This window comes from Artibeus jamaicensis, unplaced genomic scaffold, assembly GCF_021234435.1.
Source record: "Artibeus jamaicensis isolate MK-2021 breed Jamaican fruit bat unplaced genomic scaffold, CSHL_Jam_final scaffold_2375, whole genome shotgun sequence".
Taxonomy (NCBI): Eukaryota; Metazoa; Chordata; class Mammalia; order Chiroptera; family Phyllostomidae; genus Artibeus; species Artibeus jamaicensis.
In genome coordinates, this window is record NW_026522032.1 from 1,184,225 (window position 1) to 1,207,426 (window position 23,202).

General features: G+C 48.0%; 2 protein-coding genes across 2 annotated transcripts; one reads left to right on the forward strand and one right to left on the reverse strand.

Annotated features, from left to right (window-relative positions):
• Positions 1–2,166: 2,166 nt before the first annotated feature.
• OTUD6A (OTU deubiquitinase 6A) lies at positions 2,167–3,275 on the reverse strand. Its single transcript, XM_037133130.2, has one exon. The coding sequence runs from the start codon at positions 3,273–3,275 to the stop codon at positions 2,400–2,402; it is 876 nt and encodes a 291-aa protein (XP_036989025.2). The 3' UTR covers positions 2,167–2,399.
• Positions 3,276–17,652: 14,377 nt separating this feature from the next.
• LOC119040225 (acyl-CoA wax alcohol acyltransferase 2) lies at positions 17,653–21,552 on the forward strand. Its single transcript, XM_037133131.2, has 7 exons — positions 17,653–17,737; positions 18,686–18,796; positions 19,138–19,208; positions 19,445–19,649; positions 20,083–20,257; positions 20,822–21,021; positions 21,238–21,552. Exons 1-7 carry the CDS (start codon positions 17,653–17,655, stop codon positions 21,390–21,392), a joined length of 1,002 nt encoding a protein of 333 aa, XP_036989026.2. The 3' UTR covers positions 21,393–21,552.
• Positions 21,553–23,202: the final 1,650 nt, after the last annotated feature.

The window sequence follows — 23,202 nt, forward strand, 5'->3', positions numbered from 1 at the left end:
CCTGGGAGAACGCCCACTTTCCTTCAGATCCCTTTCCCAGGCAAGTGTTTTGCCCCTGGCTGGGCAAGTGTGGCTGAACCATTTCCCCACTGAACAGCCCCACGCCCCACGGACCACTTCAGCATCCAGGATTCCTTTCCAGCCAGACCTCCTATTGCAAGTTGCCTCTTCCTCAGTTTATCTCCCCTCTTCCACACCTGCCAGCAGGACCCGCATTCCCCAGGATATAGCTGAGCTCCCTGCCAGCTTCTCTTCTCAAGCCAAGTTTCCTATTCCTCCCTGTATAGCCCACCCCAGCTGGGCCCCCTTCTGCCACTGGAAGCCTTTCACCTGCCTAAATGCCTCTGCTCCCAGCTTGGACCTCTGCCCTTGCCAGGAATCCTCAGCAGCTCAGCTCTTTCCCAGGTAGATAGATCCCCTTATTTATAAAGGTCCCCTGCCTCTTTTAACTTGGATCCCCTCCCCCACCCAGTGCAGTCCACTGCAGTTAAGCACCCTTCCCATTTCTAAGAGCTCTTCACCGGCCTTTGCCCACGCACCCAGTGAGGCTCCCTCCATCCACCTATGTCCCTTATCCCATTCAGGTCCCTTCCTCTAGCCAGTCTCTCTACCACCTGTGCCCCGTTTCCTAGACTTTTCCTTCTTCCTCAGACTGTGCCCCATCTCCCCACCCCAGCCTATGCACCTTTTCCCCTGTCATGTCCCACCCATCTTCCTAGACTGACCCTGTCCCCAGTGTTCCGCCTTCTTCCCAGCCGAGCAACCTTCTGGGGATTCTGCCTCCCTTCCTGTTGCAGCCAGTGTTCTCATCTCTGGGGGAGGGTCTCTCACAAACACCTGCTTTCCTCAGGACCTCCTTTCTCAAGCCAGCTTTCTGCAACTTACCTGATACACACATTCGCACAGTGATCTGGCACGATTTCCGATTTCCACGTTTGAATTTTCCAAACCCCCTCCCCTCCCAATAAACCAGTGGCATTTCTTTGCCTCCTGAAATGTACACTTGGACTGGAGAGTTTTCGCAAGTGGGAGTTCTTTGTCAGGCACAGCAATTGAAATATCCTTAAGTAAAGCCATTTCATGATGTTTTCCAAGGAGTGGAAAAACGGCAACTCAGGGCAGCCCGGAGATAAGATCCCTCCCTAAATTCTTCTATGTGAAAAACTGCATTCACTCACTCCAGACCACCTCCAAGACAGCAAGCCCATTCCTCCTCCCAAGTGCCTCATCTGTCCCCCCAACTCCCACTCCCCAACCCTGTGGAATCCTTTGCCAAAGGATATCCTGGGATATGAACTCTGTATGAACGAAGTCAAGTTCCACACAAATAGAAAACCAAGTTTTTTAAACTTTTTATTTTTAAACAAATTGCATTAATCTTTACTTTTAGAACATTTGGTGTGTACAGAGAATTTTTTAACCACTTTAAGTAGCCTCACTGAAATGCAGGATGTGAAAACTGCAATTTCTTAAAGTTGTTTACTCAAAACCATTTCACTTTTACTATCCAGTTGGCAAATTCAAAAATATCAATGTCTCCAATATCAATGAAGTATATTGCTCACTTCTTTTTTAACCTCATGCCAATTGTAGGTATAACAGAATGGATCAACTATTTGAAAAAAGTCACATCCCTATGTTATCTTTAATAAAGGAAATGAAATCGAGATCTTCCACACCTTAGCGTAAACCTTACTTAGCCTATCAGTTAGCACTTATACATAAACTTATATTACCACTTACATTTATGTTCTACATTTAACAAACACTATTATTTGAAGTTTAGCAAACACCCAAACAAGTTAGTTTGAAACCACACACGTTTCTAACGAACAAAAAGTACTAAAGGAGCTCTTGTTGCAAGCGCATAAACGCCAAGTTTAGGTAAGTTATCCAACATATTCATGAACAATCGGACGGGGTTGAAACTTCTCAAACTGACTCTTCCAAAGTGGTAAAATACAGATACCATAAAGGAAAGCAAAGGAGAGAGAGAGAAGAATGAGAGGTAGGAAAGCGAGGCGGAGGAATACCAATTTTGAGTAAAACGAAGAAAAACCAGAGAAAGCCAAAGGAAAAAACTGAGCCTACTGAGAGTCCTGGCGACGATTTCGGTTCTGCCTCCGGTTCTGACTCCGGCGGCGACAGCAACAGCGACGGCCAAGGCACCGGCAACGACAGCGGCGGCTCTGGGGGCGGCGGCAGCAACGGCAGCGGCAGCAACGGCGGCGGCAACGGCAACAGCAACGGCACCGGCAGCGGCGACGGCAAAGGCACCAGCAACGACAGCGGCAACAGCAACAGCAACGGGGCACCGGCAGCGGCGACGGCCATGGCGGCGGGGCAGCGGCAACAGCCACGGCACCGGCGATGGCTTCGGCGGTGGCGACCGCGACCGCCTAGAAGAACCGCGGGGCGGCGCCCCCAACGGCGCCGGCTGGGAGCGGCTTCACGGAGTTGTAGTGATCCCCGAAGCTGGAGCAGTAACGCACGTAGACGAGGACAAGCGGCTTCTCGGTGTACTCCTCCCCGACGACGAAGGCGGGCGCCTGGGTCTGGACCACCTCGATGGGAGACCGCAGGACGTGCGACAGGGCCCTCAGCTCGAGCTGGGTTCCCCACGACGCGTTGTGCACGATGTCGTCGCAGTAGCTCAAGAAGTCGTCGGAGTTGTAGGCATCTCCGGTTTCGGGGTCGCTGAAGAAGGGCAGGAAGTCGTCGATGTGCTGTCGCATGTAGTCAGCCGTGCGGCTCCGCAGGTTCTCCAGCGTCTCGGAGAAAGGCAGCTGGTCTTGGATGGCGCGGTACATGCAGTGGCTGTCGACCGGAATATATTTCATCTCCAGATTCTTGGCTGCGAGGATGGCAGCCAGCTTCTCTTCCTCCTTGCGGCGGTGAGTAGCCATGTAATCTGCTTCAGCCTCCTCCGCCATCTTCTGGCGCTCTCTCTCTTGCGCCGCCCTTCTTTCGCGCCTTTTCTGCACCTTCGACAGGCGGGGAGGCCGATTCTCAATATTCATCTTGGCCAGACCTGCAGCGACGGCATCGAGGTTGCTGGTATCAGGGTATGTCTCCCCGAACTTCTCCAGCTCTTGCTGATGCTTCTGCTCCAATTCAGCCTCAAGGCGCTCCACGTCTAGGAGCAACTGCTTTCTTTTCTTCTTGTCGCTTTTAGGCACCGCATTTTTCATGCTCTGGATGCGGTCCTGCAACTCTTTTTTCTCGCGGAGGTGGCGCCGTTCCACCCGCTCCCGCTCCCGCTGCAGATCTTCCATGGTGTTAAACGGCAAGGAATAACCGAAGTTTGCAGACAGTGAGGTACTGAGTACGGTGAAGTACTGAGTACTGTGAACAGTCAGAGCTCCAATCGCCTAGCAGGTACCGGAGTCTCAGCACTCCGCGACACCTGTACTCTCAATTTAAGCCCCTAATGGCCCGCCTCCTACTCATAGCCCTCTTTGCCATTGGCCAGTGTCTCCATGACCACGCCCTGAAGCACATCTGACACTAGGATTGGCTGTTGGGAGACCCTGAGTACGTCCCTAATAGACCCCTTGGCGGGGTGTCTCCGGCTTTAGCAGGGTTCAAAGTTCAGCCCGTAAGAGTTGGCCTTTGCACCTTACGTGCATTTACGGCTGTGCACGTCACGTGCAGTCACTCCGCCTTTGAAGGTTTTGTGCAGTTATGCGGCCTTCGCAGGTTTAAATGCAGTGATTTGGCTTTCTCAGGTTAGGTGTAGCAACCGAGTTTGCAGAATTTTTCCTGGACTCATTACTCCCTACTTCATTTCCAAGCCTGAGCACAATGCAGACACTGGTGGTGATTGAGAATCACAGGAGAAATGTTATAGCACCAGCTGAATACTCTTACACTGGACTTTCCATTACTTATAATGTTCATTAGGCAACGTGGCTTTTTCCAGTTTTGCAAGTCCCTTGACTAGCGAACCCTCAATTTTATCTATTAGAACAAAGACATTTCCTTGTGTTCCTGGGAACACAGAGCACTCTCAGTTTAGGTCTCAAGTCCACCCTGTCCCATCTCAGTGCAAAAAAGGAAATACTGTCCTTCAAGTCATTCACTGCAACTACAGAGACCTCTGGGCTTGTGCCAATAGAACTAATGCATCTTCCCTAAACTTTTTTTGGGGGTTCCCTGATTCCAAAACGGGCTCCCTAGAATGCCCGGGAAGCACTTTAGAATTATTGTGATCCTGCAAAAGTTCAAAAAAATTTAAAATAAATTTTAAAAAAAGCCCTAAGCTATTTCCAATATGCTCTCATCTTGTCCCACCCTGCTCATCTGTATCTTGAGTTCCCAAACAAGAAGGGCCTTGAGAGAGCCTCCCCCTTGTTACAGATGAAGAAAGTGGACATTTGTCCCAGTTGTTGCATATGTCAAAATTTCGTTCCTTTTTATTGCTATGAAATTGATGTACTGTAGACTATTTAACCATTCTCCTGTTGAAGAACATCTGTGTTGTTTCCAGTTTGGGGTTATTGTGAATAAATCTGCTATACACATCCATATACAGGTTTTTGTGTGACCATAAGTCTTCCTGTCTCTAGGGAAAAAATGCCCAGGAATAAAATTGCTGGGTTGTGTTATAAATGTATGTGTAGTTTTTTTAAAAGAAACTGTTTTCCAGAGTGGCCAGAACCATTGTGCATTCCCACTAGCAGTGTATGAGGGATCTGGTTTTTCTGCATCCTCACCAGCATTTGGTGTGGTCATATATATTTTTTAATTTTAGCCATCCTGATACATGTATAGTCACATCTCACTGTGGTTTTATTTAGTTTTTATTTTTTGAAGATTTTATTTATGTATTTTTAGAGAGAGGGGAAGGGAGTGAGAAAGAGAGGGAGAGAAACATCAATGTGTGGTTGCCTCTTGCATGCTCCCCACTGGGGACCTGGCCTGCAACCCAGGCATGTGTCTTGATTGGGAATCGAACCTGTGACCCTTTGGTTCCCAGGCCAGCACTCAATCCACTGAGCTACACCAGCCAGGGCTCACTGTGGTTTTAATTTGTATTTCCCTAGTGGCTAATCATGTTAGTCTTTTCAAAGTGCTCATTTGCTATCCATGATATATCCTCTTGGATCAAATGTTTACATTGTTTGTCTGTTTTATAATTGGACTGTTTTTTATTGTTGTTTTCAGAGGTTTTACAAATAGATTTTAGGTACCAGTTCTTTGTTGGCTATGTGGTTTGCAAATGTTTTCTCTCACACTGTAACTTGTATTTTCATTTCTTTCCCTGGTGCTCCTCAGAGTGAAAGTTTTTACATTTGGATGAAGTGCAGTTTATCCATTTTTTTCTTCTATGGGTTGTGTTTTTGGTGTCAAATTTCTTTATGTAATTTAGTGATTTTCAACCTAGTTCATCTCATGGAACACATAAACTAATTATTAAAATTTGGTGATACACCAAAAAGTACATTTTTTGTCACTCTGACAAAAAATAAATAGGTATTATTTTGATTCATCACATGGGATGGCTATTGTAGTGTTGGCTTTTTTTTTTCATTTGGGAAAAGAAGTCAGCGCCCCTGACTAAATAGTCAGTTATTGCATGTTTAAAAAAATTTTGCGCCCTGGCTGGTGTAGCTCAGTGGATTGAGTGCAGGCCTGCAAACCAAGGGATCATGGTTCAATTCCTAGTCAGGGCAATGCCTGGGTTGCAGGCCAGTTCCTAGTGGGGGACCCACGAGAGGCAACCCTACATTGATATTTCTCTCCCTCTCTCCTTCCCTTCCCCTCTAAAGATAAATAAATAAAATCTTTAAAAAAATTTTTTTTTGTGGTGCACCGGTTGAAAATCGCTGGTCTAAGCCTACATCTCAAAGATTTTGTCCTATTGTTTACTGAAGAAATAGTTTTAAATTTTAAATCTATGATCTACTCTGTGTTTATTTTTGTGTAAGGTTTGAGGCTTAGGTCAAAGTTCAGTTTTGTTTTTAAGATTTTATTTATTTTTATTTTTAGAGAGAAGAAGGGAAGGAGAAAGAGGGGGAGAGAAACATCAATATGTGGTTGCTTCTCACGCACCCCCAACTGGGGACCTGGCCCACAACCCAGGCATGTGCCATGACTGGGAATCGAACCAGTGACCCTAGCAATCTGGTGAGCCACACCAGCCAGGGCTGTGTGATTTCTTTTTCAGTCTGTTGATATGGTGGATTACATTGATTGCTGGTCAGGTATTGAACCAGTCTTATACTTGCTCAATTTTTTATAATTTGCTCAATGGTTTACAATTTTAAAAAATATATTGATAAATTCTATTTGCTAATATTTTGATAAGGCTTTTAAAGTTGGCATTAGTGGCAGATATCAGCCTGTAGTTTTCTCTTTTGGTAGTTTTTTATTTGATTTTGGTATCAGGGTAATACTAGCTTTATCAAATGAACTTGGAAGAAGAGGAGGCTCTTCTGTTTTTCTAGAAAAGACTGTTTAAAATCAATGTTAATTCTTTCACTGTTGTGTTTTCTCTCTTTTGCTATTTGTTCTTTGTCAGCCTTGTTAGAGATTTGTCAATTTTACTGATCTTTTCAATGAACCACCTTGTTGTTTCATTGATTTTTCCCTACTGCATTTCTGTTTTTAATTTCATAGATTTTTGCCCTGGCTGGTGTGGCTCAGTGGACTGAGTGCCAGCCTGCAAACCAAAGGGTCGCCAGTTCAATTCCCAGTCAGGGCACATGCCTGGGTTGTGGGGCTGGGTCCCTTGGTTGGGCATGCGTGAAACATAGCCAAATGATGTTTCTCTCCCTCTTTCTCCTTCCCTTCCCTTCTCTCTAAAAATAAATAAATAAAATCTTCAACAAAATTTCATAGATTTCTGGTATGTTTTCCTTCTGTCTGTTTGCGTGCAGGTCACTTTCCTTTTTCTGGTTCTTGAGGTGCCAGCTTAGATGATTCTCTGTGTCTGTGAGTCTGTTTCAGTTTTGTTTGTTCATTGTATTTCATTCCTTAGTTTCCACGTACTTAGGGTATTTGCCTTACTCTGTCTGACTTATTTTACTTTGCATAATACACTGTAGGTCTATCCATGCTGTTGCAAATGGTGAGTTTTTTACTCATATACTCTGTATTATATACCACAGCTTTTTAATCCACTTATCTACAGATGGGCACTTGGGCTGCTTCCATAGCTTAACTATTGTAAATAGTGCTGCAATGAACATATGGGTGAATATATTGTTTGGAATTAGTGTTTCAGGATTCTCTGGATATATTCCCAGAAGTGGAATCATTGGAACATAAGGTTGTTTCATTTTTAATTTTTTCGGGGATATCTATACTGTTTTCCACAGTGGCTGCACCAGTCTGCATTCCCACCAGCAGTGCACTAGGGTTCCCTTTTTTCCACATCCTCTCCAACACTTGTTGTTTGTTGATTTCTTTATGATGGCCATTCTCACCAGTGTGAAGTGCTATCTCATTATGGTTTTAATTTGCATCTCTCTGATGGCTAGTGATGCTGAGCACCTTTTCCTGTGTCTCTGGACCCTCTGTATGTCCTCCTTGGAGAAGTGTCTGTTCAGGTCCTTTGCATATTTTCTAATTGGGTTGTTTGGATTTTTGGAGTTGAGTTTTGTAAGTTCCTTATAAAATTTGGATATTAAGCCATTATCAGATGTATTGGCAAATTTGTACTCCCCTTTAATGGGTTGTTTTTTCATTTTGTTGATGGTTTCCTTTGCTGTACAAAAATGTTTCAGTTTGATGTAGTCCCGTTTGTTTATTTTGGTCTTTTGTTTCCCTTGCCTGAGGAAATATGGCAGAAAAAAAATATTGCTTAGAGAAATGTCAGAGATTTTACTGCCTATGGTTTTTTCTATGAGTTTTATGGTTTTGAGTTTTAACATTAAGTCTTTCATCCATTTTGAGTTTTATTTCTGTATATGGTGTAAGAATGTGGTCTGGTGTAATTTTTTACCTGTATGTTCGACTTTATTTGTTAGAGCAGTTTAAGGTTCACAGCAAAACTGAATGGAATGCACACAGTGCTCCCATGCACGCCTGCCCCCACACTGGTGCAGACTCCCCCACTGTCAACATCCTGACTGGATGGACATTTTTGTCACAACCGTTGAACCTGCATTGACATGTCATTGTCACCCAAACTCCCTAGGATGCATTAGGGCTCACTCTTGGCAGTGTATGTTCTACAGGTTTGGACAAATGTATAATGACATGTACCCATCACTACAGTATCTACAGAACAATCTCACTGCCCTAAACATCCTCCATGTGCCACATCTTCATCCCTCCTTCTCTAACCCCTGGCAACCACTGACCTTTCCTGTTTCCACGGTTTTGTCTTTTCCTTTTTTAAAGATTTTATTTATTTATTTTTAGAGGTGGGGAATGGAAGGAGAAAGAGAGGGAGAGAAATATCCATGTGTGGTTGTCTTTTCATATTAGCTTCTTTGAGCCATAGGCATTTCATTTTCCTCCATTTGTCTTTTCATGGCATGATAGCTCATTTCTTTTTAGCAATGCACACTATTGCATGGTATGGATATATTGTACCCCCGTTTACCCATTCTCATCCTGAGGACATCTGGGCTGCTCTCCAAGTTGTAGCAGTTATCCATAATGCTGCCATAACTGTTCGTGTGCGGGTTTTTGTACGGACCTGTTTTCAGCTCATCTGGGTGAATAGCAAGGACATTTGCTGGATTGCATGGTATGAGTATGGTTAGTTTTGTAAGAAGCTGAGAAACTGTCTTCTGCAGTGGCTGTACATCCGTGTTGCTTTCCCAGCAGCAGTGAGAGTTCCTGTTGCTCTACATCTTTGCTGGCATCTGGTGTTGTGAGTGTTTTTGGATGTTGGCCTTTCTGACAGGTATATATACTTCCTCATGGTTTTCATCTGCAACTCGCTAATAACCTATGAAGCACCTTTTCATATGCTTGCTTGCCATTTGCATAACTTGTCTGCAGAGTGTTTGTTTAAGTCTTTTGTCCACTTTAAAACTGGGTTTATTTTTTTCACCGGTTTTCTCTCTGTTGTTCAGATGGAGTAATATTTATTGTTCTCTCTTTTAAGTTCACTGAATTTTCTCTTCTGTCCCTTCCATTCTGATAAGCTTACTCATTGAGTATTTTTTTAATTTGGCTGTTATATTTTAGTGCTTAAATTTATGTTTGGTTCTTTATTGTTTCTATTGCTACCTCTTTCTTTTTGTGTGTCTAATTTTCTTTTTATAATTCTTTGCTGAAGTTTTGTATTTTTTTATTTGTTTCAAGCATGTTTGTTGCTTGGTGAAGCATTTTATGATGGTCCTTTAAAAAATGTTTGTCAGACAATTCTAACACGTCTGTTATCTTGGTTTGGACATCTCTCTATTTCTTTTTTCGTTCATTTTGAGATTTTCCTGGTTCTTGAGTGCTATTTGATCAAAAGACAGAGTCCTGTACCTATTTTATTTTTGTTTTTTAAAGATTTTATGTATTTATCTTCAGAGAGAGGGAACTGAGGGAGAGAAATGTCAATGTCTGGTTGCCTCTCACATGCGCCTCACTGCGGACCTGGCCTGCAACCCAGGCATGTGCCCTGACTTGGAATCGAATCGGTAACCCTTTGGTTTACAGTCTGGCACTTAATCCACTGAGCCACACCAGGGCTCCCTCATCTTATTTTAAATTAACAGAGAAATACACCCTGTCTTACTGTCAATTGTATCTTTCAAAGAAGTTAACTACTGTGGATTGAGATGAATTGATGCAATGATAATTTTATTTTTTAAAAGATTTTATTTATTTATCTTTAGAGGGGAAGGGACGGAGAGAGGGAGAGAAATATCAATGTATGTTTGCCTCTCTTGCGTCCCCTGCTGGGAACTGGCCTGCAACCCAGGCATGTGCCTTGACTAGGAATCGAACCCCGATCATTTTGTTTGCAGGCCTGCGCTCAATCCACTGAGCTACAGCCAGGGCGATGCAAAGATAATTTTAGAAAAACATTATGCTGGTCCTGAAAGAGACATCTTTTGGACATGGATAGTGTGACAGTAGTGGTAACACAGAGTCTGCTTGTTTGATGCAATCAAGATTGTTTTTTCAGATTTCATAGAAGGAATGACAGGTCCCTTTGAATGTCAAGCCTCATTGCGTAGGTTTGTTTTTGTGGCCTGAAGTGCAGAAAAACCAGCTTGGCAAATGTTGAGCTTTACTGATGGTTGTTCATGTTAAGTGAACCATAGTTGTTATAATATCCAGTGTGCCTTTGCCAGCTCTGTGGCCAAGTCTGCCACCCTTTATACTTCCACCCCCTCTCCACCTGCCACCTTTCCCCAACACATACTCTTCCATGTGTGGATTGTGATCAACCCTCCAGGTCATACTCCCTGCCCTTGTACACATGCCCGGCAGTGAACGGGCTGCCTGCTTTTCAGGAAGTTCTCTATGAGCACGTTTTCTCAAAGCTCAGCTTTTAGCAAATGGATCAATGGCTGGGAGTTCAGGGTTCCTTTCCCCAATAAGAAGCACTGGGGCCCTGGCTTGTGTAGCTCAGTGGATTGAGTGCAGGTCTGCGAACCAGACAATCGCGGTTCGATTCCCAGTCAGGGCACATTCCTGGGTTGCAAGCCAGTTTCCTGCAGGCCAGTTCCCAGCAGGGGATGCACTGGAGGCAACCATACATTGATGTTTCTCTCCCTCTCTCCTTCCCCTCTAAAGATAAATAAATAAATAATTTTTTTTTTTTAAAAAGAAGCACTGGGAATGGTGGGAGGCTGTCTTGTGGATTGTTATAGCATGTGCCCTGGTGGTCACTGAGGAGGAAGTGACAGGAGAATCACTGTCTAGCGTGCTGAGGGCCATGATGATGAAATGTGCATCAGATCCCCGAGCTCAGGACCTGACACTACGGAAGACAGTAATGAACGACGGGTGCTTTCCTCTACCACACCTGGGCCTTACCTCCCAGATCCCGCTCCCATCCATTCCCCATGTCTCCCCTTTCCACTTCACCACCCCCACTCCTCCTCCCCTTGAGAGGCCACCCGAGACAGCAGTTTCCATGGTAATCAGCATCTTCAGTAGTTTGGAGTTTCGTGGCCCCTAAGTGTCTGTCTGAACTGGGTTCCCAGCTCATATCAGAGGGCACTTCCCAGTGAGCTCTGGGGCTGTTGAGAAATTGTCAGACACAAGCCAGCATTCCAGTCCACCTTATCACACACAGCAGCACACACAGTATTTTACTGTAACAAAAGAAAGTGTGAAGAAATTATTTTTCCCAGTGCAGAGCCCACAGCTCCTGGGCTCACTGACGTGGGATTGCGTCAGTGGGCTGAAGAGGTTGGGAGTAAGGGCATGGAAGACTGGGCAACAGGGAGGCAGTGTCATGAAAAGGTTTTGAGTACATCACTGAGGGTTTGCTCTTTCCTCACCCTCCTACCTGTCCTTAAGGGTCTAAGATGACAAGAGTTTCACACTCTGTTCATGCTTCCTTTCTGTACCACCCTCCACCTGTTCCTGACCTTGCTCCTGCCCTTACCTGTTTTGATCATTCACTCATTTATTTATTCATCATTCAGCCCCCATTTACCCCTCCTGCTATTTGCCAGTTCATCTTCTAAGCACTGTGGATAAAATAAACAGTGAAGCATATAAACAAAGATGCTTAACCTCAAGGAGCTTACAGTCAAACAAGGGAAGACAGACCAAAAAACAAAAAACAAACAAGTAACAAAAAAACAAGTAATGGCCCTAGCCAGGTAGCTCAGTTTGTTACAGTGTCATCCTGATATGCCAAGGTTGCTGGTTCAATCCCCGGTCAGGGCACATACAAGAATCAACCAATGAATGCATCAATAAGTGGAACAACAAATCAGTGTTTCTCTGTCTGTCTTTCTCCACAACCAACCAGTCAAACAAACAAACAAACAAGCAAATAAATGATTGTTTAAAAAACCCAAGCTACTACAGAATGCCCTGTGAAGTAGAAGGACAGCTTTGGAGCAGTGTACACAGGGGAGAGTTTGAGGCCTCATACCAACGGCAGGATGTCTTCCTGGAAAAATGGCTATCCGAAGCCCCCAAGTCCTGAGGGCCTTTAGATACAGTAAAGTAACTCATTGCTTAGCGGGCAGAACACAGCAACTATCTCCAGTCCTTTGAGGCATTTGGGGTCTACCCTGGCACCTTCCAGCAGAGTCGGTCTTGGCCTTCCCTGCCCTCATAATGTACCTTCTGTTTGGGTTTGTTGGACAGGCCCCCATCCCTTGGTCATTGTGAGTTTGCCAAAGAGAGACAGGGAAAATGGCCCTGGGGCCTGAAGGCCTACAGCCCTACCCAGCAGACAGAAGGGTGGATGGAGTGGGGGTGAGTGTGAGGCATGCAGGAAGACCCCTAGCACAGTGAGGACAGTCCTAAGAGAATGTGACTCAGTCATCAAATGCAGAGCATCAGGGCTAGCCTGATCTTTGGGACAGCTGAGAAACTGAAGGTGACCCTCACACCTCCTGAGCCACTGAGTGCACTCTGCTGTCCAGATGTGATCAATGAGGCCTTCCAGCTGCTGACTACATTGTCCTGGGCTGTAGGGTTGCCAGATTGAGCACATAAAGGTTCAGGACCACATTAAATTTGACCTTCCGTGTCCCGGCTGGTGTGGCTCCCTGGATTGAGTGCCGGCCTGAGAACCAAAGGGTCACTGGGTCGATTCCAGGTCAGGGCACAGGCCTGGGTTGTGGGCCAGGTCCCCCATCTCTGTGACACAGATGCTTATCTCCTACTCTTTCTCCCTCCTTTCCCTTCTCTAAAAATAAATACATAAAATATTAAAAAAATAAATAACTTTGACCTTTGGATGAACAACGAGTAATGTTTTAGTGTAAGTATATTCCATACGATATTTGAGACATATTTACACTAAAACACTCTTGCTTGTTCATGTGAAATTCAAATATAACTGGTGTGCTGGGTTTTATCTGGTAACTCTGCCTGGGTGTGGTAAAAACTGCTGGGTAAGGGAAGGGCTAGCTTTTTTTTTTTTGTCCTTTTCTGGGGGCGGGTGGACCTGGAGTAGGATTTGTGGGGAGTGGGTGTGGCTCCTGGAGCAGAAAGAAGGAGCGCAGCTCAGGGAAGGCCACCGGGAGCCCTCCTGGGGTAGGTTAGAACTAGAAACCTCAGAGAAGCCTTTGTGCTTCTGTCAGTCTCTTTGCCTCCGGATCTGTGGGTGTTTTGGGAGGGTGAAGTGCGGAGATGACGGAGGGGGATGGGTCTGAAGACCGGGAAGCTCCCCAGCAGTTTTGACCGTTTCTCTGCTTGGTGTTAAGATGGTGTAATGCGTGCACATGCCTCAGCCGGGCACTGGGCCTTCTCTATGCAGATCGGGAGTCAGCCATTATAGAATGCTCCACATGCTCCCACTGTCATTGATTCTGCTCTTTTCTGACACCCTTGTCTCCAAAGTAACACTCTTTGGAGGGAAGCCCATCTCAGGGCAGGGCCGGCTGAACTCCGGGATTTCTTTCCTCAGTGCCCTGCCTTTCCCCTCCCTACTCTTGCTTTTAATGATAGTGCCAGCAGCTGCTGACTCGAGGGTACCATTCCCAGTTCACAAAGTGATTGGCTACCTTACACTTCGCTGGATCCTCCGAAGTCTGAGAAGGTGGTTGGTACTCATGTCCTATGCCAGTTTGAGGAAACCAAGTCCCAGAGATTGCCCGGCAACAGTCACCAGGTTGGGCCTCCACCCACTCGGGTATTTTCAGAACAAATGTCACTCTGAGCCTACTGTGTGGGACTTGTGTTAGGGACTGGGGAATGGAGGACAGTAGGACCCCGTCTCACTCAGTTTCTGCTCCTGAGAGCTCCCAGACCAGGGTGGGGGGGCAGGTGAGAAGCGAGGGGTGGTGAATTGATGAAGATGCAGGAATAACAACCCAAGTCCTCAGGGCAGGGGCAGCTATGAAGGAGGACCCCTCAGGGAACAGGTGGCTCCATGGAGGGCCTGTCTACACAGCAGCACCTCCCTCCCACCACCACGTTCTTCTACCTCTTCAGTAGCATCTCTCCCTCTCTGTTCAGCCTGGCCGCAGGCCCCATCACTGCCTTGGCGCTGGCCCCTGAGAGTGTCCCTGGGCCCCATGCCCTTGGCCCACAGCCCACCATGGCAGCTTGTCCTTGGCGGGGAAGTCCAGAACCTCCCCCGACCCCCTCCACAGCCCTTGTCCGCCCTGTCTCAAAGACAATCTGTCATGGAATTCCAATTGAAAACAGATTAGAAGAGAGCTGATGCTCTATTTTAAGGGGGAGCTGGCAAGTGCAGAGTCCTCCGCTGTGCCCCCACTGTACTTGGCCCTGGAGCCCATCCCTGCAAGGTCAGGGTCAGCAGAAGTCACTTCAGCAACACAGGCCAGCTGTACCAGCCACCCCAGTCATCCCAGGGACTGCTGTTCCTGCAGGCTCTTCTCAAAAAGGATGTTCTTCCAGTCACCCTGCAAGAAGTGCTCCTCCTCCCATGGTTCTCGTCCTCACGACCTCCCTGCCCCCCTCCCGCTTCCAGGACCAGGTCAGAATGTGGGCTGTGGCTCTGCTGCCCCCTCACCTCCACACCAACCTCCACACCAGACAGCCAGGTCAGACTATTTCCTCTGTACCTGTGTCCAGTGTTTATGACCCAGTGTCTTCTTTTTCTTTTTCTTTTAAGATTTTATTTTCTTTATTGTTAAAGAGAGGGGAAGGGAAGGAGAAAGAGAGGGAGAGAAACATCATTTGGCTGCCTCTCACACATGCCCAACCAGGGACCTGGCCCACAACCCACCATGTGCCCTGACTGGGAATCAAACCAGCGACTTTTTGGTTCACAGGCCAGAGCTCAATCCACTGGGCCACATCAGCCAGGACTGGAGCAGTGTTTTCAAACAGGGAATTGTCTCAGGAAGTTTCCTCAATAAAAGCCTGGATAAGGAATGGGCTACCCTTCCCAGCCAGCAAGTCTGTCCAGTGGGGAGAGACAGCTGGGCCTGTGGGCTTTTCTGTGCTGGGACAAGTCTCCTAATCCCATCTACTTACTTGGTGTGGAGGTGGAGCTGGTTTCACAATAGATATTAGAGAATAGAGCATGGTGAACCTGTGTGTATGTTATGGGGGCAGATAGGCCCTTGGGCCCTGACACTTGTCACCCTGTGCCAGAAAGTCATCTTCATGTGACATTTGGCACAAGTCATCATCCCTGCTCAGATGATCTTACTCCTTGGTGCCCACTGGATGGAGCCCACACTCTGTGTCTTGGTGTCCAGGCTCTTTTGGAGACTGGTTCTGTGGCCATTTTGAGCCTCACTTCCTGCCATTCGTCCTAGCAGGTGAGCCACACTGAACACTCTCCACATATTTCCTGCAGAGCTGGGTGGGACCAGGTTGAATGCAAAGAAGGTACCCAGGCCAGGGCAAGACCTGTAGTGGGGTGTTAGAAAAGACAAGGATCTCAAGGTCTGGGCAGTTCTAAATGTTCTTTCTTGCTGTGTAGCCAAGTGTTTTGTAGACAGAGCTGTAAACAGGTTGGGCAGGCAGGAACTCAACTGAATGATAGACAGTAGCCAACTGCAAAGAAGCAATCAACGTGTTAACGATCAAATGGTGTTCATGAACAGGGGCTAAGTCTCCCCTCAGGAAGGCAGAGCTTTGGGTGTGAATCCTGTCTTTCCTTTTTTTACTCGTTGCAAGTACATAAAACTACTTTCGGATAACCATATCTTGTTTTGAATAGAGCATCCCAAGCTGCAACCCCCTTGAGCTGGGTAATGGGTGTTCACTCAGGGGACTCCCCTGTACAGGTGCCTGAGCCTCAGAGAGGAAAGGCCCCTCATGAGACCTCTGCTTCAAAGATTTCTGGAATCTGCCCATCTGCCACTCTGCTCACGACCAACATTCTGGTCCGAGCCACCATCATCCCTCATGTTTTTTTTTACTGTGATGACCCCGCAGAAGTCTCCTCCTCCTTACCTACCCCCTCTTTTTTTTTAAAAGAGAGATTTTATTTATTTATTTTTAGAGACGGGGGGGGGGGGCGAGGGGAGAAAGAGAAACAACAATGAGTGACTGCCTCTGGAGCGCCCTCTACTGGGGACTTGGTCTGTAACACCAGGCAAGTGCCCTGGACCTTGAATCGAACCAGTGACCCCTTGATTCACAGGCTGGCACTCAATCCACTGAGCTACACCAGCCAGGCTGTAAGCACATATTGACTAGACACATATTTACCTTTGTACATATATATGCACACACAAAGGCTGCATGTGCACATGTATGTGCATGGAGGAACCACATTTTAAAAATTTATTTTTCCTGTGACCTTCAGGGATCTATTTTTTTCAACATCTTATTGGAAAAAATTTCAAGCCTGCAGAAGAATTGAAAGAATTGTACACGGAACGCCCACCACCTTGATTGTACAGGTACTTTGTTTATATGGACTCACTGCACTTTGTCCCTTGATCTGCCTATCAGCACGTCCTTTGTGCATTTCACCATATGTGCAGCCATTAGTACCTTCACCCCCAAACACTTCAGCATGGACTTCCATGTTTGTTTACTTTTCAGGTGTAATTTATATGCTGAGAAATGCACAAGTCTTAAGTGTACATTTGCTGAGTTTTGACAAATGAGTTTTTGACCTGTGTAACTCAAAGCTGTGTCAGGACAGAGAACGTTGTTGTCACCCTTAAAATTCCTACTGTGTCCCTTCCTTGTCAGTCCCCTAGCAGAGGCCACAAGTGCTCTGACTTAAAAAAAATGTAGATTGGTTTTATGTGTTCTAGAATTGCATGTACAGAGAATAATTTGATAAGTACTCACCTTTGTTTATTCATTCAATACAAATTTATTTAGCACTTACTATATGCTTACAGACTATATGTGATGCCCACAGAAAGTAGTGAGTTCTGGACTGATCAAATAGCCAAAAGTATTTCTAGGCCTGGCCTGTGACCCCATCCTCCCCTCTGATCATATTGTCCCTGAGAGACCAGGGACCCTGTGTTACCAAACTCAAGGTAGTTTTGTTCACTTGCAACGAACAAAGGAGATGGGATTCCTATCTAAAGATCTGCCTCCCTGAACGGGGGAGGCTTGGTGTTCTTTGCAGTTGGCTACTTTCACGGGTTCAATTCTTGTCAGCTTATCCTGTTTACAGCTTCGGTTCCCAAATACTCTGCTACATTTTAACATTTAGCAAGAAAAAACATGCAGAACTGCTCAGGTCTTGGGGTCCTTCTCCAATCTAACAGCCAAGCCTCAGAAAGAAATATGTCCTGGACTCCTCCCTGCCCCACCCCCAATCCACGCGGGCTCTGCAGAGCCCCTTAGCAGCCCCCTCTACTTCCCACACTACAGCTCCACCCATGCTCCTCTGTGTAGGTGTGCAGGGGAATGTCATCACCTGATCCGGGTCCAGCAGAAGGGGGTGAAAGTGCAGTTGGGGGAGAGAACTGAAAGGAACTGGACAAGTGGAGGCAGCACATAGTCTCATGATCCTGTGCAGGGGTGGGGATGCGGGCTGGGGGGGCGTGGACACTGGGCAGAGACAGGAGAAGAAATCTTCAAAAGAGAAAGCAGCTCCAGCCCCTGAGCATTTGGGATCGGACAGCGGAACAGCTCTTACCTGGAGCCACTGGGATCCTGGGCACAATGGTCTTGGTGTCCAAGAAGGACCTCAAGATCGCCATGGAGGTCTTTGCGATCTTCCAGTGGACTTTCAGTGCCTGGGTTTTTGGTGAGTCTTCAGCCTTTGGTAGTGTGACCAACTCTCTGGGTTTGCCTGGGGCCAAGGGGTTTTAGGGCTCAGCAGGACTTTTGATACTAAAACATGGATGGTCCCCAGCACATCAGGATGGTCACTCCCCCTGGCCTGTAGCCTGACATAGCTGGCCATGGTACTTGTGGGTATACGCGTGGGGGGTGTATGTGTGCATATGGGTGTACATGAGTGTGTGTAAGAGTCTTGCTGCAGATGCGTATGTTGGAGCTTCCCGGGTGTACACTGGGGCGTGGAGGGCATGTTTAGGGAGAGTGGGAAGCAGCTCCATGAGGCCAGCCAAGACAAAGGACTTAGTCGCACCCTGCAGAACGTGAGCAGACCATCGGGGGCAGACAGTTGTCCTGGTGATAGAAGGAGGCTGTGAAAACCTCTGGTGTGGAAGACTTCACCCATCTATCCATCCACTACCCCCCACCACGAACACCTTGGGCAAGTTAGTGATGTGCTGGCTGCCGTGTTCTATTTGTTGAAGCCGACCAGCCCCGTGGGAGGGGGGCCTGGACAGCGTTCTCATCAGTCGGACACTGCGGGCAGGGACATAAACTCAGTGACCTGCTAAGCTATCTGGGCAGGAAGAATGCATGTGGGCTCTGTGAGCCGGGGGCTTGCCGTTGACCAGGGAGAAGAGACTGCAGGACAGACACAGGGGGTTTAGAGGCTCGCTTTGGGGTGTGCACCCCCCACCCCAATGCTGAAAAGAGCAGTGTTAACCGAAAAGTCATTGGTTGGACTCCCAGTCAGGCCACATGTCTGGGTTTCAGGCCAGGTCCCCAGTAGGGGGAGGGAAAACACTGTGTGGGTGTGGCTGAGGGTATGTGCATCAGGGTTGCACAGAACTGTGCAGAGAGGGCAGGTGTGAGGGATTGTTCACAACTTCCTAACTCTGGGCTGAATGTCCTCCAGTGACCAGCGTGATCTGTGTCAACCTCTACCTGGTGCTGTACACGCAGTACTGGCCTATCACTGTGGCCATTCTCATCTGGCTGGCTTTTGACTGGAAGACCCCTGAACGAGGTAAGGGCCCTGCTGGGGCCACTACTACGTTTCCTCTTCCTGTACTCCTGAGAGGCTTGGGCCAGTCCCCAGGCAGCCTTCAGCCTTTCCTTGCCTGGGCTACAGAAGCCAAGGGCAGGGGTCTTTTCAAGGTCAGAACTGCAGCAGGGTAGGGGAGGGGCAGCTAGTGAAGTAGAAAGCTAGGCCGCCCTGCATTGGCCGTGACCTGACATACTCCATTCTGGTTGTCAGTTAAGAGGCCAGAGGCAGCAGGAGGTGACAGTACCTGTGGCAGGCCCAGAAGCACTTTGAAGGAGATGGTGGGGGTGAACACAGCTTGCCTGCATGTGCTCTATTTTCAGGTGGCCGCCGGTTTCTCTGTGTGAGGCGCTGGTCCCTGTGGAAACAGTACTGTGATTACTTCCCACTCAGGGTGAGCAGCCCCATGTCCCACTTGGGCCCTAGGCTCAGCCCTAACTCTGCTACCTGTGGTTGGGGCAGGGTGGGGGTTGGGGGCAGCATTCTCACACAGGTCCACAGGACGATGACCAGTGGAGTTCTGTGTTATCCCAGCCTGTGGGCCGGGCACAGCAGCCCTTCCCCTTCTCTGGCTGGGAGTTCTCTTCTCTTCTCTGGTAATACCCCTCCCAGCAACTCTTTCCTCCACAGCTTTTGAAGACTCACGACATCTCCCCCTGCCACAACTACATCCTCGTCTACCACCCTCATGGGTTCCTGTGCCATTCAGGCTTTGGTAACTTTGCCACAGAGGCTTCAGGCTTCTCCAAGGTCTTTCCTGGCATCACCCCTTATTTGCTCACACTGGGAGCCCTTTTCTGGGTGCCTTTCTTCAGAGACTACGTCATGTCTATAGGTGAGTGGGCTCTTCAGACAGAAAAACAAAAGAAAAATGGCTCCCACCCAGAGCAGTGTGGTTGCATGCATTGGGTGTCATCCTATGAACCCAAAGGTCACCTGCCTGAATTCCGGTAAGGGCACATGCCTGGGTTGTGTGCCAGGTCCCTGGTCGGGGGAATATGGGAGAGTCAACCACGCATCAGTGTTTCTTTGCTTCTCCTCCCTCCCTTGTCCTCTTGCTACTAAATAAATAACATGGCTCCCTGAGGAAGAAGTGCTAGGGGAATGTGTGAGCAAGGACACCTCCGTGAGCCCATGTGGTCTTTAAGAGCTTCCTCAGGCTCACTTACCTGAGATGAGGCCTTCTCCCCGCTCTGAAGAGCTTGGCAGGGAAGCTAGGAGATTTGGGAAGAAGCTCACAACTTTTTGCCTTTTTTTTTGTCTGCCAGGGATGTGCTCAGTGAGCCAGGCCTCCATAGACTATCTGCTGACCCAGAAGGGCAAGGGCAACATGCTGATTGTGGTAGTCGGTGGCCTGGCCGAGTGCAAGCACAGTGTGCCAGGGTCCACCACCCTGTTCTTGAAGAAGCGGACCGGGTTCATACACAAGGCTCTTCAGCACGGGTAATGCCAGTTCTGGTCCAGACCAGGGACAGCTGTCTCAAAAGCCCAGCAGGGCCGGAGGAAGGGATTTTGAAGAAATTAAACAGGGGGTGAAGCTCCTTCTGTGTCATACAGTCTGGGCCAGGTCCTGGAGGCATTTCTTCTTAAAGGCTAGAGGGCCAGTCTGAGCCCGATGTCCCTCACAGTAGCCTGTCCTTTGGGCCCATCCCTCTGTGAAAGGTGACTGGCTACCACCCCATCTCAGAGGGTGCCAAAATGGCTGTGTGCATTCAAGGGAATAAAGCATGCGTGAAACGTTCCTTGAATCTATTTTCCTTTGTTTCAGACCTGTGGGTTCACAGGGGAGGGGGGACTTGCCTTCTTGGGCTTGCTACTACTCTGTCCCCACAGGAAGCCTGGGGTACACCACGGGGCCCTCACCCTGGGCCTGGGTCTAGGCCCAGCTGAGTTAGGGGCCAAGGAGCCTATAGGCAGAGCCAAAGACCACTTGGTGGTTTAGCAGGTCAGGCTTTGAGCAGGGTCCTTACTGGTCTGGCCATTCGAAGACACGTCTTTCTTCCACAGGGTGGCACTAATCCCTGCCTATGCCTTTGGGGAGACTGATCTGTACGGTCAGCACATTTTCACTCCTGGGGGCTTGATCAATCGCTTCCAGAAGTGGTTCCAGCGTTTGACACACATCTACCCTTGTGCTTTCTATGGGCGTGGCTTCACTGAGAACTCCTGGGGCTTGCTGCCCCATGCTCACCCCATAACCACTGTTGGTGAGTGGGCCCTTTGCTGGCAGCCTCGTCTAGGACGCAGATCCAGTTCTGAGGCTGAGCCTTGGCTTTGGCAGTGTCTGGGCGTGGGGAGGCTGCCTGGGGTGGGCCATGTTGGAGTGGTGAGGATGGGGATGAGCTGGGCTGGAGAACGGAGGCCCATTCTGAGGCATGACCTGTTCTGATGCTTTTTTTGTCCTTCTCTGTCTCCCTTGGCAGTCGGGGAGCCTCTGCCAGTGCCCAAGATTGAGAAGCCGAGCCAGGAGGTGGTGGACAAGTACCATACACTCTACGTGGAAGCCCTGCGGAAACTGTTTAACAAGCACAAGACCCAGTATGGTTTATCAGAGAGCCAGGAGCTGGTGATAGCTTGAGACATCCCCCTGCTGCCTCGGCCTCACTGGAGGATGTGGAACCAGTAAACAGGACAGAAGTCACCTATGGGGCTCCTGCTTCTGATCTGGCCAGTCCTCAATGTGAGGAGGGGCTGCCCATTCAGCTCTTTTCTGAATCCCCAATTCCGCCTCCCATCTGTCTCCTCTTTCCAAACTCCTCTCCGCCTTTTCCTTGGGGCTCCACGGGAAGGCCCTGAGGAAACTGATGCATAGAATAAAAAGCTTGTCTGCATACTGCTTGTGCTCTGACTAGTATCTTTGAGGGCCCGGGATCCCCAGACATCTTTCTTTCTCTAGCTCTGTAGGAGCTCTGTCTCCTCGTCTCCTCAAGGGCTGGGTGCTTTGAGACCCAGTGGGCTTTGAGTGCAGGCTCCACCCCCATCACGCCATGTGACTTGGAGCAATCAGGCACCCGTGAGCCTCAGTTTTCTCATCTGGAAAATGGGACTAATGATCCCTCCTCTGCTTACCTCAAATGATACTCAATGTGATTGAACTTTGAGAATAGGGAGAACTACACAAAATTATTCTGTGACCATTTTGCCCATTTCCTGCCATTGACCAAGGGAAAAAAAATCCCTAACCGTGGCATCTGAATGTTGAAAGCAAAGTGTACAGTGTAGGATCTCATCAGCAGTCCTTTGAAACTTTAAGTAATCAATATCCTCTACCAGCGTCAGTCCACTCTCGGTTTTTGTGTCATAGTGCTGTAACAGACTGGCTCAGGCCCAGGCCTAGTCTTCTCTTTCCCCAAGCAATTTGCTTACCCTTGCCTGGCTCCCTGACTCTGCCCTGTGTTAGAGTTAGCCATCTTGCTTAAAATGGAAGTGAGGTGCCTGGCTTTTGGCTACCGTAAAGCTCTCCTGGATGGTGAGTTTTCTGGACTCGGCCTGATGATGCCTGGCAGTAGCAGCTTACACAGTTTGGCCCATGGCCCCCTATTCCATTCCTCTTGGGTGAATGCCACTCAGTCCTTGTGATTTACCTGCATTGACTTGTCAGTTCAGTCTAGAACATCCTGCATATTCACCAGTATGATCAGCTGCCTCTGCCTGGGTGCCTGCCTCTGGTGATATCTGTACCCAGTAGGGCAAAGAAAGGCTTCCATTCCTCTTGTCTCTTACTTCTCTGGGCCTGAGGTGACATCTTCCCTGAACCCTCGTAGGGTGTTTTTATTCTGGCTTCCATGAAAAAAACAAAACAAAACAAAACAAAACAAAACAAAACAAAACAAAACAAAACAAAACAAAACAAAACAAAACATGTGTTCCTACCTAAGGCAGCCAGAGGACTAGCTTGGGCCCCAACACCTAGCCTCTGTGCACCTGGGCACTGATTTGTGATAGTGTGCACATTCCTGCTGAAGTGTCACATTCAATACCTACACAATGAGGGTAAAGGCTTCTAGGACTGAGAAAAGCTTGCTGTGCCTGAGCGGCTACCTGGTCCTACTTCTGTGAGCTTCTTGCTTCTTTTAGCCTTCACAGGGCTGCTTGTGCACAGAGCTTCCAGCCAAATGGCAGATGCAGCATGGTTGGGCAGAAAGTAGTGGGGTAGGTGGGAGACAGGCCAGACCAACACACTAGATCTGGGGTCCCCAACCCCTGGGCCACAGACGGATACTGGTCTGAGGACTGAGGTCTGTTAGGAACCAGGTTGCACAGCACGAGGTGAGCGGCGATGGAGCCAAGCTTCATTCTGCTCATCACTCACCTTACAGCCTGAGCTCCACCCCCAGGCCCGCCCCTATCCCAGCCAAATCTGTGGAAAAATTGTCTTCCAAGAAACT